At 49.1% G+C, this 15,099-nt stretch overlaps 1 protein-coding gene across 1 annotated transcript; it reads right to left on the bottom strand.

Moving 5' to 3' along the window:
• Positions 1–1,655: 1,655 nt before the first annotated feature.
• Positions 1,656–3,863, bottom strand: LOC308515438 (pleckstrin homology domain-containing family G member 5-like; the record flags this gene model as incomplete). The annotated part of the gene is given in 4 exon segments (XM_081086026.1): positions 1,656–1,963; positions 1,966–2,355; positions 2,358–3,563; positions 3,566–3,863. Coding segments are annotated over 4 exon segments (2,202 nt in total).
• Positions 3,864–15,099: the final 11,236 nt, after the last annotated feature.

Below are 15,099 nucleotides of genomic sequence, written 5' to 3' on the forward strand. Positions count from 1 at the left end.
GCACCACCTAAATAACTTAAGGGAAACTTTATTTAGTCTTCTTTTAAAAGCAATCTAGTTTAAAAATGAGTTGCAGTTAAGAGAGGACAAAGAACATGGTACCTGTTGTGCCCAGATTTCAAAGTTCCCAAGACCTCCAGGGAGCCAGTCAGTCAGATGCAAAAGCAAAGAGTCATTTATTTTCAAACCTAGGTTTGGCTCCCCTGCCACACTCACCGATGCAACGGTAAGCTCCAGTGGCCGAAAGAGAGCGAGACCTGATGGGACAGGGGGTTTTAAAGGGGGGTGGAGTGAGGGCAGGAGAGGGGACTGTGGGTCCCGCCGATTGGCCAGGCGCGAGTCAGTCATAGTGATAGCGTGTACTTCCCTTGATTATTATTGGTCAGTCCAGAGAAATCCTGGGTGTGGCTAGCAGCGGCGTCTTCCGGGAAGAAGCACATGGCACCGTCCCAAAATGGAGGACCCAAGGCAAGATGGAGGGCGCACGTGGCTCTGTCCCAAGATGGAGGACCCAAGGCAAGATGGAGGGCGCAGTCCTTGCCCGGCTCCTGCTGCTGCCGCTCGAACTCGCCACAAGTCAGGATGGCCCTCCCGCATAGCACCTGCAGCTGGCCCGCGGGCAGACTGGGACTCCAGCGCGTCTGGGCGGCACAGGCCCAGCAAACGGGGTGCGGCCAGTGGAGCGGCCCAGCCCCGGAGGAGCGGCATCCGCCCGGAGCAGGCCCGGCCATGGGGCCGGTGCACTGCAGCATGGCGGCCTCCCCGAGCTAGGGCACGCGCCCCACTCCGCTGCCGCTGCCGCTGCTGCCGCTGCACCGGGCTCGGTGCGGGGGGGCAGCGGGCAGGTGGCAGCCCGCGCCGGGCCGGGGAGCCAATGCCCCCCCCCATGGGGCCCGGTGGCTGGCCCACGCAGGCCCCGAGGGCCGCATGGACCCTCAGCCCCAGCGCGGGCAAGCGGGGAGCCGACCACGGTGGGAGGGAGGAAAGAGCCAAGCGGTGAGGCCTTCCGCTCCCATGACCTCCCCCGTGGTCAGTCGCCGCCCGGCCCCCACCCCTCGGCCCCCCGCCGGCCACCACGCAGCCGGTCTGGACACCCGGATCCGCTCCGGGGAGGCCAGGCCCCACAGCGGGCGCGGAGGGATCCCAGAGCCAGCGGCCAGACTCCTCCTCCCGCACCATCCGGAGAGGCGGGCGGCCCGTCCTTCAGTACCTAAGAGTGAGATAGAGGAGAGGCTGGGCACTGGTCAGGGGCTTACATGCCAACTGTTCTCCACCTGGGAAATGATGTAAAATTGGTTTCTTTAGTTTTCTGCTCAATGGTCTTCTCCAGCGAGTGGAGTGGCATCTGCTCGCTTCTCCCTGGGGCCTGGCTTGGTGGTCACCTTGGGGTCTGGCTGCACTCCAGCGGGCTCCGCACAGGCCTGCCTGCTCCGCCTGGCCCTGTCCACACGTTGCTTCCTCCGAGTCTTCCTTGGGCGCAGCCCCGGTCCATCACCTCCTCCTGTGTCTGCACCGCTTACACAGTGTGAGAAAGAGGCCCACACGGAGTTCAGGTCTGCAAGGAGCTGGTCCTCTGCTTTCAGAACCTTAGGGATATCCGCTTGCAATTGTTCCCTTCCATGACCTTCCTTCCCTACCTCCTACCTCTGGCGTCTTCACAGAGCACCGCATGCCTGCCCTCCAGCAGCAGGTTGTCTTTGTGTAGCTTTCAGGGCCTGGTGGCCGCACTGCGGCCCTTCTGTGTTGGGCACAGGGCCTGAGGCCCGCCCGGGAAGGTGGGGGGGGGGAGGGGAGGCTCCCCAGCAAGTCCCGCTACACCAGGCACATGTGTGCCCGCCCCGGCCCGTGCCCTCCAGGCATGCATGGCTCCAGGCTGTGCTCAGGGCCTGGGAGTTAAGTAGCAGGGTGGTCCTGATGCGGTAGAGCTGGGCCAGCATCAGCTTCCTGTGCTGGGCAGAGATGGGGGGGGGGTCCCTGAGGGCAGCTCTCTGCTCCTCCTGGCAGGCCCTTCGGGCTCCCCCACCAGGCAGGTGGTCCTGCCTTCCATCTCTGATAGCTGGGAGCCACTGCCAAGGCTTGGTGCGCCCCTGCAATTCCAGCGGGGCCCAGCTTCCTGAGGGGAGCCCTGAGTCCTAGCGCGGGTGGCTGTGGCAGCCAAGCAGAGTTCCGACAGGCTGCGGCTGGGGGCTGAGGGTGCCCCCTGGATGGCGGCCCCTGCCAGCAGCTGCAGGAGGCTGGCCTCAGATTTGGACTTGAGCAGGTGGGGCAGGTGGGGCAGCAGCTGAACAGGGGTGCAGCGGCAGAGGTGGGGCGAGGGTGGGGTGGAGGGACCTGTGGTAAATCTAGGGGCCAGGGTGCTGGCTCCGCCACAGGGGGTGGGGTCGCAAAGTCTTGCAAGGAGGTGGGGGAGAGGGTGACATAGGCGGAGTCCATGGAGCAGGAGCGGCCATCCCCAGGGCCCAGGACCAGCAGCTCGCTGGTCTGTGTGACAGATGAGGCGGTGGTACTGAGGGACCTTTCGTCTGACTGGGAGCTCAAGGGGCCCCCCTCGAACTCGGGAGAGGAGAGCGTCTCCCCGGGCTCCAGCACCACCACGGCCAGGGTCTCTGTGGAGCCATCCCAGGTGCAGTGCTGGGAGTCCAGGCTATTGCTGCTTTTGCGCAGGATGGTGGGGAAGCTACTCTCCCCACCCTCCTCTTCCTCCTCCAGGCTTTGCAGGTGCTGCTGGCTGCCCGCGTGCTCCTGCTCATGCAGCTGCTGCAACTGGTTCTGGGCATTGTAAATGGAGTCCACCCAGCCCCGGCACAGAGCCTGCCCGCTGGCCTGGAACGTGTAGGCCCCCATGGCGCTGTGGAACTTGTTCAGGAAGATGAGGAGGAAGGAGCCAGGGTCCTGCAGCTCCCAGCACACGATCTTGTCCACCAGCAGTGGTGGCCTGATGACCTTGGTCCTCTCAGCCTTCTTCACTGCCTTGGTCACTAAAAGCAGGTCCGTGAAGAGGAAGCAGTACACATCCATCTTGCTGTCCTTTCCCTCCTTCATCCTCAGGTTGCCCTCCAACAGCAGCTGACGCGTCTCCTCTGGGGAGGCACCAGGGATGGGCGCGGTCAGGTCCAGGTGCAGAAATTCCTTCAGGAGCTTGTCCACCTCGTTGTTGCTACCCTCCACCACCTCGTAGGCATCCATGCAGCTAACCACGGCCACCAGCTGCTGCCGCTCCTGTCGCTGCCGCATGCATGCGTTCACGTGTTGCATGAAGCGCTCCACGGAGCTGATCATGGTGATGCCGGCCTCCTTGGCATGCAGCTTGTCCGTCTTCCTCAGCATGGACTTGAGCAGCAGCGGGTACTTGGTGAGCCGCTGATGGGGCTTGGCGAGCCTGTCGCTCAGCTTCAGCTGCTTGCACTGCTGGTGCTTCTCGGCCCATGTCACATAGGCCCAGAAGAGGTCGTTGTTGTGCAGCAGGCTGCACATGTACTCCATGCAGCCCTCCTCCTCCATGCAGTACCGGATGTAGGGCTTGAAGAGAGAGCCGAACATCTTGAAGCCTTTGAGGAGGTCCCGGGCTGTAGCAGCGCCCGCGTGCACCTTGCCTTCTCCACCATCCGTGCCATCACGCTGCCCCACAGCCCTCGGTGCAGACGCGCAATCTCGGGGATGTTGCTGAACAGGAGCAAGGTGTGGAGGTGTCGGGACTCCTCCCCAGAGCAACCCTTCACCAGGGAGTCCCCGCTGCTCCATTCACCCCCTTGGCCAGCGGGGAGCGCCCTCAGTGGGTCCGCTGCTCTGGGCACTGGGGAGGAGGAGACCGTGGAGGGTGAGGCCCTGAAGCAGGAGGAGGCTGCGAGGAGCCCAGGACTCATGGCGCCCCGCCGCCACCCCGTGTCCCGCTTGGGCCTGCACCCAGGAGTGCCATGGCTGCAGCATCCACCAGCTGGATTGGAGGTGAGTCCTCCTGGCATAGGCCCAGCGGCCTGCCTGGTGTTGGTGGGGATTTTGGGTCACCTTGAGGGAGGCTCCGACCTTTCTCTGCTCCTCTCCTGGTGGAGCAGCGGGACTCTGGCGCTGTGGTCAGAGGAGCTGCCTCCCAGCCCCCAGGCCACTTCTCAGAGTCAGAAATTGCGCTGCCCCGCACACAGCAGGCCCAGATCCCGGCGCTGGGGCGAGGGGCGGCTGGGAAACGCGCTGCCGCCCACCCCGCCCCACACAGGACAGGCACGGATCCCATGCTGGGCAGGCCAGCAGCTCAGGATCAAGCTGTTGCCAGCCCCAGGAGGGGCAGCGCAGCGGAATCTGCCTGCAGTATGCAAATTAGCCTCCATATTTGTTGGTGATTAATTTGCATATTGCACTGATTAGCCAATGGGAGGCATAGCGAAGGTATGGTCAATTACCCTGTTTGTCTATAGGACTAGAGGCCCGGTGCACAAAAATTTGTGCACTGGAGGGGGGGTCCCTCAGCCCAGCTTGTCCCCTATCACATACTGGGAGCCCTCAGGGGATGTCGTACTCCCTGCTTCCTGCTCCCCTTGGGGAGTGGGCCTAAGCCACAGTATGGCCTCCCTTTTTGGGAGGCAACCAGGCTGGTCAGGGGAAGGCACCAGCCCCATCACCCCGCTACTGCAGCCACTGCCAGTCACCGCAGCCACCAAAGTGTTTTCATCAACATGGACTCCAGTCCCTTTACCGTGAAAAAATGACAACTTTCTTTAGGCATTTTCAACATGTGTCTTTCATATAATAATAATTTCTTTATTATTTTTTTATTCTCACCTGAGGATACGTTTCTATTGATTTTTAGAGAATGTGGAAGAGAAAGTGAAAGACAGAGAGTAACATCAAAGTGAGAGGAATACTTTGATTGGTTGCCTCCTGCATGAGCCCTGACCTGGGCCCAGGCCAGGGAGGAGCCTGCAACATAGGTACATGCCCTTAGTCAGAATTGAACCCAGACCCAGCAGTGGGCAGGCCGAGGCATTATCCACTGAGCAAAACCAGCTAGGACAGGATATGACATTTCTTAACCCTCCAGCAGTGGACCATCCTTTCTTTCTCCAGGAGTGTGGTAAAAAACCCTAGATCACCTATTTGGATTCTTATTACCCAAGTTACTAAGAATATTACCAGTGGCATACAGGGAGCTAAGCCAATGAGCGGTCAGAAAAGGTGTTTCCTCTGTAGTTCACACCAATTACCGGCTTGGTCCCTGCCCAGGCCTAACCCCTCTGGCCGAGTCATTAGACCTGGGCAGAGGACCTCCAGCTCCCTCAATCATTGGCTCAGCCCCTGCTCCCCATGATCGCTGGCTCTGCCCCTCTCCCTGCCATTGCCAGCTCCCTCCCTGCTCCCCAAAATCACTGGCTCTGCCCTGCACAGGCCTAATGCCTCTGGCCAAGGCCTTAGGCCTGGGCAGGGGACCCCCAGCTCCCACCATCCTGGGCTCCGCCCCTGCTACCCCCAATTGCTGGAACCACCCCTGCCCAGACCTAACACCTCTGGCCGGGGCATTAGGCCTGGGCAGGGGACCGCCAGCTCCCACCTTGGCTGGCTGCCCCCCCTGCTACTCGTGATCGCTGGCACCGCCCCTGCCCAGACCTAACACCTCTGGCCAAGGAGTTAGGCCTGGGCAGAGGACCCCCAGCTCCCTATGATCACCAACTCCGCCTGAAGCAGGGGGTCCCTCGGGGGTGAGGATGACGGAGCCCCAACACGCTAGGGCAGGGGTGGGCAAACTTTTTGACTCGGGGGCCACAATGGGTTCTTAAACTGGACCGGAGGGCCGAAACAAAAGCATGGATGGAGTGTTTGTGTGAACTAATATAAATTCAAAGTAAACATCATTACATAAAAGGGTGCAGTCTTTTTTTTCAATAGTTTTATTCATTTCAAACGGGCCGGATCCAGTTTGCGGGCCGTAGTTTGCCCACGGCTGCGCTAGGCCGTCTGCATGCACGACTCCGGAGACCAGATTCAGTGACGCAGATCTGTTTTATTGCGGAACTACAGGAGTATATATAGTATGAGGGGACCAATCAGAGGGAGACACGTTGCTACAGGCAACCAATGGCTGAAAGGCTGAGGTACTGTGCATGTGGCTCTAGGAGTTCGTTCAGGTGGTCGTTGCTACTTCCTGGTGTGCCGAGAAAGCATGTCATGGTGGAGTGAGCTCACACCATTGCATCAGCCGCAGAGCTGAGACATACTTCCTGAGCTCTACCTACACCGCCTCTGCTCATGATCGCTGGCTCCGCCCATGCCCAGGCCTAACGACTCTCACCAGGCATTAGACCTGGGCAGGGGGACCCCAAGCCCCCTGCGATCTCCCGCTCTGCCCCTGCCTAGGCCTAATGCCTCTGACCTAGGCGTTAGGCCTGGGCAGGGGATCCTCAGCTCCCATTGCTGGCTCTGCCCCTGCTTCCCGTGATCACTGGCCAGGGGCGGGCAAAGGCACCTGGTTATCCGATTACAGGGCAGGGCAAAGGTGGCTACCAGGGCCACCTTTGCCCTGCCCCTTGGCTCTTGGCTGCCTCCTTGGTTTCTGATCACCAGCAGCAGCAGGCAGCTTCTTCCATCCTTCCCCTTTCACCTCCCAGCATTGCACCTACGTATGCAAATTAACCGCCATCTTTGTTGGCGGATAACCTCCATCTTAGTTGGCAGTTAATTTGCATATCGCCCTGGGAAGGGTAGCGAAATTACGGTTAATTACCATGTTTGTCTATTATTAGATAAGATAATCTTTTGAATAATAGTAAAAAAGTTATACTTATTGAGCATTAATATCTGACAATGTTTCAGTTACCTACTGCTGAGTAACAACCACCCCAAAATATAGTGGCTTAAAGTAACATTATTTTTCAAAATTCTGAATATTGAATGGGCAGTCCTTCTGCTGGTCTTGCCCAGAATTTTCTGTGATTGTGTTCAGTAGGAAGTAGACTACTCTTAGAAGAAGCTCTTGGCCAGGGCATCTAATTTCTCCATGTGGGTAACTTGGGCTTCTTCATAGTATGGCAGTCTCTAGCATTCCTAGGGGGATCATTTCAACAGCAAAGAAATCAGAACTGCCAGTCTTATTAAAACTTGGGCTTTGAAGTCCCAAAATGTCATTTTTAGTGTATTCTGTCCACTATAAGGAAGTCATACTTAAAATTTCCTCAGTTGATTACAATACTTGCTGGAGGTCATTCCTATGATTAGATTTCAGTCAATTCCAACTATACATTCATATGTCAATACAGTGTATTCTTAATTGGAGGAGGGGAGCATTTTGAGTTCAGTAAGTATGGAGATTACTTGGAAGTATAGTTAATGAGTGTGTCAGCCAAATTAATAATTTCCACAGCAATAGCCAAACATGCCACTTGTATTTCTCCAGAATTTTTAAATGTCTTCATGAAAATTTTAGAAACTGGAGAAAAAGAAGGCACCAGACCAGCCAGATCCACGGGGCGGGGGGGGGGGGGGGGAGGGGGGGGCAGGGAAGAGACCATACTGCTTGTGTGAGGAGTAGACCATGCTCCTTCAGATTACCACTTGTTCCGATCGATGGCACATGCACTTTCTGAGCAGCACTTCAAAATGTACAAAGAAGTGGAAATTGGGTCACTGAATGTTTTGCCTCAAAACAAGAAAAGTTCTATTGGGACGGTATCCACAAATTACCTGAAAGATGGGGGAAATGTGTAGCTAGAGATGGACATTACTTTGAATAAAACACTTTTGATGTTTCTCTTGAAATTATCGTGTTTTCTTTTATTATAACATCTGCATTATTAACTGGTGCACCTAGTAAGTTCTTTGGTTTATCTCTTCCGGTCTCCCTAATGCCACATTGAGGTATGTCAGTCTATTCCATGCCTCCCTGCTTTTGGTTTTATTTTGTTGGTGAATTCATCTTATTAGATTCCACAAATAAGTGAGATCATGTGATATTGTCTTTCTCAGTTTGGCTTATTTCACTTAGCATAATATTTTCCAGGTCCAACCATGCTGTCCCAAATGGTAAGAGATCTCTCTTTTTTACAGCTGCATAGTATTCCATTGAGTAAATATCACATAGTGCTTTTAACCATCCATCTATTCATGGGCACTTGGGCTGTTTCCAAATCTTAGCTATTGTAAATAACAGTACTATGACATAGGGGTGCACATATTCTTTCTGATTGGTGTTTTGGGGTTTTTATATTCCCAGAAGTGGGATCACTAGGTCAAATAGAAGTTCCATTTTTAAGTTTTTGAGGAAACTCCATACTGTTTATCAGAGTGGTTGCAGCAATCTGCATTCCCACCAGCAGTGTTCCCTTTTCTCCACATCCTTGATAGCACTTGTTTGTTGATTTTTTGATGATAGCCATTCTGACAGGTATGAAGTGATATCTTATTATGGTTTTAATTTGCATTTCTCTGATGATTAGTGACTGAGCATTTTTTCATATGTTTCTTGGCCATTTGTATGTAATTTTTGGAGAAATGTTTATTCAGGTCTTCTGTCCATTTTTTAATTGGATTTTTTGTCTTCCTTTTGTTGAGTCATATGAGTACTTTATATTTTTTTTATATTAACCCCTTATCAGATGTATCATTGGCAAGTGTGTTCTCCCATACAATGGGTTCCCTTTTCATTTTGATGGTCGTCCTTTCTGCTGTGCAGAAACTTTTTATTCTTATGTAGTCCCATTTGTTTATTTTCTCCTTAGTTTCCTTTGCCCTAGGAGATATATCCATAAAATATTGTTACGTGAGTGTCTGAGATTTTATTGCCTATATTCTTCTTAAAATTTTTATGGTTTCATGCCTTACATTTAAGTCTTTTATCCACCTTAAGTTTATTCTTGTGTATGGTATAAATTGGTGGTCTGGTTTCATCTTTTTGCATGTGTCTGTCTAGTTTTCCCAGCACCATTTGTTGAAGAGACTCTCTTTACTCCATTATAGGTTCTTGCCACCTTTGTCAAATATTAATTGACCGTAATAGTGTGGGTCAATTTCTGGGGTCTCTGTGCTAATCAATTGGTCTATATGCCTGTTCTTGTGCCAGTACCAGGCTGTTTTAATTATAATGGCTTTGTAGTATAACTTGATATCTAGTATTGTGCTCCCTCCTACTTCGTTCTTTTTTCTCAAGATTGCTGCAGCTATTTGGGGTCTTTTATGTTTCCATATAAATGTTTGGAATATGTTTTCTAGCTCTGTCAATTTTAATAGTGATTGCTTTGAATCTGTAGATTGCTTTGAGTAGTATAGACATTTTAATGATGTCAATTTTTCCAGTTCATGAACATGGTATACATTTCCATTTGTTTGTATCTTCCTCTATTTCTTTTTTCAATGTCCTATACTTTTCCAAGTACAGGTCCTTTACATCCTTGGTTCAGTTTATTCCTAGGTATCTTAATTTTTTTGTTATAATGGTAAATGGGATTGCTTTTTTAGTTTCACTCTCTGAGAATTCATTATTGGTGTATAAAAATGCCATTGATTTGTGGATGTTGATTTTGTATCCTGCTACCTTGCTGAATTCATTTATGAAGTCTAGTATTTTCCTGGTGGAGTCTTTAGGGTTTTCTATGTGCAATATCATATCATATTTGAAAATAATAAAAGTTTTACAAAGATAATTTTTTAGTATCTCTATGGTCACTCTTCTGCAGTGTAATTCACCTGTGTAAACTATTCGGTGGCATCCCATTATTTCCAGGATTAAAACCAAAAACTTGAACCTTTCTGTAAGGCCTTATATCATCTGACCTCTATTTACCTTGACTTGCCAAGATGTCCCAAAGCACTCTGTGACCCACCACTTTGGTCTTCTCTCAGGGAATACCCTCCCCTGTCCACCACTCTCCTTCAGGTCATCTCTTACTCCAACTCCAAAGCCCAGGTCAATGCTACTTCTTTGGGGAAGCATTTTTGCATTCATTGGATGGGATTAGGTCCTCTGTCATATGCTCTCAAAGCACCGCACTCTTCTCTCATCTAGCTCTTTTCTCAATTCTAAATAAGTAACTAATTATATAAATTATACTAGCTGTATAATGACTGCCAACCCCTCTCTGTGACCTTCACTCTTCCACTTATAATTGTATCTTCTAGAATTCTAACTATAACAGGAATTCAATAAAACTGGGTTGAATTAATTAATAAAAGTAATCTAAACTCACTTCAGCCAGCCAAACTCTGTGATTGACTCCACTCTCTACCTTGGTAATATTTCTGAGTATTAAAATGGAATAGCAAGTTTTTAACCTTCCCAAGGCAATGGTAGGATGAGAGGCTTAAAAGGTAGGGTACTGCTTACTCTTCTCCCCACCTTTGAATTCTAATGGTGAAATGTATTTTAGAACTGGTGGGAGCCTCCTTTGCCTCATGAGAAAACCTCTCTACCCTCTCCTCAGCAGAAATTCCCTTTATTCTATAGCCAGGACCACTTTGCACAGTGGTGCTAATGGAGAGAGTAGAGAAAATCTCCAAAATATGAGTATCTTATCAGAGAATGAGTGCCTCAGAGAGAAAAGTGATTAGGAGTAGAAAAAGAGAGAACTTCCATGTACAACATGACCGGCTTTTATTCCATTTGCTCACAAACATATATTCCAGGGACAGCTGCATTCCTTTGGCTTCTGGTCTAAGCTAATGAAGTCAACAAAGTCTAATCAAGGAGAGATGTTCCTGGTAATTAAATAATGAATGGGATTTTGCTATGGTCTATATTAAATTAATTTATTTCTAGAGCAAATGAGTCTACTTCCTGGCTACCTCATTTTCATAATCTAGACAATGGAAAAAGGAGGCAATAGAAAAAAATGTCATCTCTAAATTCTACTGCAATTCCTGGTGGTTCACATGTATGTTCTGGCTCCTTTTTAAAGAGTTCAGGCCAGAATTCCCCTCAAGTTAGGTTTGTCTGATTGTTTCTCACAATTAGATTCAGATGAAACATTTTTTAGTGGAAAGTCTATATATATGATAACGTGTGACATGTTATGTCATTTTGTTCTCTATCTCCATTCCCACCCCACTACACACACACTTTAGAAATAGATAACACTCACACAGCTCTATAAGGCTAAGCCTGTTCCTACAAATAGACAGCTTTTATTCTTTTATAGTCTGACTAGGCCAGATATTCAAAGGTTTTGTTTATTTCTGAATAAGCAAATATCTGGGCTCACCATTGACTTACCTTTTTCAATTAAACCCCATAACCTTTGGCTAAAGCTCCTGGACATGTTCTCCATAAAGATTCCAATTTGTTTGGAAGAATTGCCCAAGGGTTGCACAGAGGGAAATGTTAGACAAGGAAAGAAAGATACAAGGACAAATGAACATTCTCAACATAGAGCATGTTTAACAGAGCAATGTCATGTGCTTTCATTCATTCAACAAATAATTTTGAGCCAAGCACCATTCTAAATGCTGGTCTATGGCCGTGAACTAAACAAGCCATACTTCTCCTACTCTAACAAAAATTTTGCCTCTTTTGAAAAAAAAAAAAAAAAGTAAATGTTTGTGAAGGATTAAAAGATATTTCCTTTGGAAATTAATCATTGCTATTTCTGTATTTATAGAGATAAATAAGTACCTAGGGAAAAAAAAAACCTTCTGGGAAGAGACATGCCAGAATGTTGAGGCTGGTTGTCTTTCCCCATGGAAAGCAGTGGTTTCAGTGTTTACACTTGTCTGAAAGGCATTTTTCTGTGTTTCCCATGCACTATAGTGTTTCTGTGTAACCATAAACTTTTATTAGTTTTGTTACCTGAAAAATTGAATTCCTGCTCTCAAGAGCTCTATCCTGGGCAAGATTTCCAAAGCCCAGGTGCTCTGGCCTGAGGCTGAGTGGTATGCAGAAAAGGAACCCCCAGTGTCACACAGGTGGGTGTGGTGCGGGCTCCAGGGCTGGCTTTGAAACCAAAGCTTCCTCTGGAAATCCTGTGAGAGAGGAGGGACAGGAAGGGTGCAGAGAGGGGCAAACACTCAAGGTCTAGTCTAGGTGAATACCATAAAAATGCCACTTTTTATCAATTTGACTATGAGCTGGTATCTTTATCTTTAATTTTCTTGAACAACTGAAGACATAAAGGTACCCTACTTTAGCTATGTATTTACTCATTTTCTGAGCAAATTATAGTATGGATTAACCACATTACCCCCAGGGGGTTCCCTATACCCTCCAAGTCAGTAGACTAAAAGAGAGCTGATGAAGGCCCAAGATAGCATGTCTGGAGAAATTTCAAGTATGAGTCTTCATCAAGTATAAAGGGAGCCAATATGAAACGAGGACAGTCAGTAAGGATATCATTGGTTTGAACTGTTACCTTATCTCTGACAGAATCTCAGTCAATGAATGTGCCTGGAGGAAACACGCTGAGCAACCACATTGTGCCCGCCCCCAAGCTGGGTGCTGGGTGTATAGTGCTAGGGCATGTGCACTGCCCTCATGAAACTTCCCTTCCAGGAAAGGGGCCAGAGAGTGCATGGGTACAATGTAAATTAGGGATTAAGAATGTGTTAAATATTAGAACCAAGTAGAGAGTGACAGAAAGTTATGAGCAAGGAACTACTGAGAACAGTCAGGAGGGCCTCTGAGATCAGACCATTAAGGTGAGAGGACTGTTAAAGGATGAGAATGCATCTGCATTTGTATGTGAGTCCCCAGGAACTGTAGTACAGTTTAGGGACAAGCTTTGTCTCTTCAGAAACATCCAGATTTTGCCTTGTATTTCCATTTTCTAGATTCTAAAAGTGAGCTGTCCAGGAAGTTATTTCTTTTACTCTAGAAATTTTAAAAGTTGGGGAAGGGGAGAATAAATACTGTTTAAAACTCAGATTAGTACCATTTTTTTACAAGTGTTAAATACTCTTTATTTGATATTTTACATAAGCCACACTAAAATACCTTTCTTTCAGTAAAAGGCAACAGTTTAGAACAGGGAATTTTAATTAAATTGGCATAATTGGGACCAAAAAGATAAAATGGTCGCTGCCAGATTATCTGCAGCCCTTGCCTTTTTAATTTTTTTTTTAAAAAATAATTCTTTATTATTGAAAGTATTACATATGTCCTCTTTTCCCCCCCACTGATCCCCTACAGCCCACCCCCCACCCCAGGCCTTCAAACCCTATTGTCTGTGTCCATGGGTTCTGCATATATGCATACAAGATCTTCGGCTGGTTACCTCCCACCCAACCACCTTCCCCTCGCCTTCCCTCTGAGATTCCGCACTCTGTTCCATGTGTCCGTGTCTCTGGATCCACTCCATTCTTTAGTTTATTTTGTTACTTAGATTCGACATATGAGTGAGATCATGTGATACTTGTCTTTGACTGATTTATTTCACTTAGCATGATACTCTCCCTCCATGCTGTCTCAAAGGGTAGGAGATTCTTCTTTTTTACTGCTGCATAGTAGCAGTATAAATGTACCACAGCTTTTTTATCCACTCATCTACTGATGGGCACTTGAGCTGTTTCCTAAGTACTGATGGGGCGGTCATAACAATCTGGCCGGTCATAATAATCCGGCCACTCAGTATATATATATATATATATATATATGGCCTGGTGCACAAAAATTTGTGCACTCGGGGGGAGAAGGGTGGTCCCTCAACCTGGCCTGAGGGGATGACCACCTGCTGGCTTAGGCCCGCTCCCAGGGGGATTGGGCTTAAGCTGGCAATCAGGCATCCCTCTGGCAGCCCGGCAGCCCTCAGGGGATGTCCACTTGCCAGCGGGGAGCAGGCCTAAAATGCAGTCGGACATCCTTAGCGCTGCTGAGGGAGCAGGAGAGGCTCCCACCACCACCGCTGTACTGGCAGCCATCAGCCTGGCTTGTGGCTGAGCAGAGCTCCTCCCATGTGAGAGTGCACTGACCAACAGAGGGCAGCTCCTGCATTGAGCATCTGCCCCCTGATGGTCAGTGTGTGTCATAGTGACCAGTCATTCCCAGTCTTTCTGCTGTTAGGGTCAGTTTGCATATTACCCTTTTACTACATAGGATAGAGGCCTGGTGCACGGGTGGGGGCTGGCTGGTTTGCCCAGAAGGGTGTCCCAGATCAGGGTAGGGGTCCTGCTTGGGTGCCTGGCCAGCCTGGATGAGGGGATGATGGCTGTTTGCAGCTGGTCACACCCCCTTCAGGGTGACGGTCCACACTGGGGTGCCTGGCCAGTCTGGGTGAGGGGCTGAGGGCCATTTTCAGGCTGGCGGGTGACTGAAGCTCCAAACCTCTCCTTTTTTCCTTTTTTTTTAAATCTGGGATTTATTTACCTACTATGGCTGTCACTGGAACTGAGAGCCAGCTTTAGCTCTGAGGCTCGGCTCCGGCTCTGAGACCTCAGCTGCTAAAAGCAGGTATCTGTGTTTGTTTGGCTTCTATAATTGAAGCACTGTTTCAGCTCCAGCTCTGAGGCCTGGCTGGCTGAAAGTAGGTTTCTGGGGTTTGTTTAGCTTCTATAATTGCAACATTGTTTCTTAGAGTGCAGCTCAGAGCCTGGCAGCAGCAGGCGGGGAACCTTGGCTTCCTCCATCACTGGAGCAACCAAGCCTCCTGTTAGCTTCAGCTGCCTGGCTGCCGGCCGCCATCTTGGTTGGCAGTTAATTTGCATATCGCCCTGATTAGCCAATGGGAAGTATGTCGGAGGTACAGTTAATTACCATGTTTGTCTATTATTAGATAGGATATATATATATATATATATATATATATATATATATATATATATATAGCTATATAGGTTAGTGGCCTGAATCTTAGAAACACTGACTCCAGCCAATTTTGTCACTTAATGTAGTCATACATAGTTTTCTCCTTTTTTCTTTTCCCAGAAACTAAGTCTTTGATTTCACAGTACACAACTGCTGAACTCACATAAAAGTGGGAGAGTCATGAGAAGGGAAGAGTTCACAGAGTTTATAGTCATAAATTACAAACAATAAACACACTCTACAAACTTCTTGCAAGTGTTTGGCTCTTTGAAATTTGACAGCTTATGATCCTCTGTATGAGAACTGATCCATGGATATCAGAGGGGCACAAACTGCAAACTGCATTTCCTTCCTCATGGAAAAGCATTGCTAAAGAAACAGACTCAGAACTGCTA

This window comes from Myotis nattereri, assembly GCF_964212035.1.
Source record: "Myotis nattereri genome assembly, chromosome: 3".
NCBI classification, from domain to species: Eukaryota; Metazoa; Chordata; class Mammalia; order Chiroptera; family Vespertilionidae; genus Myotis; species Myotis nattereri.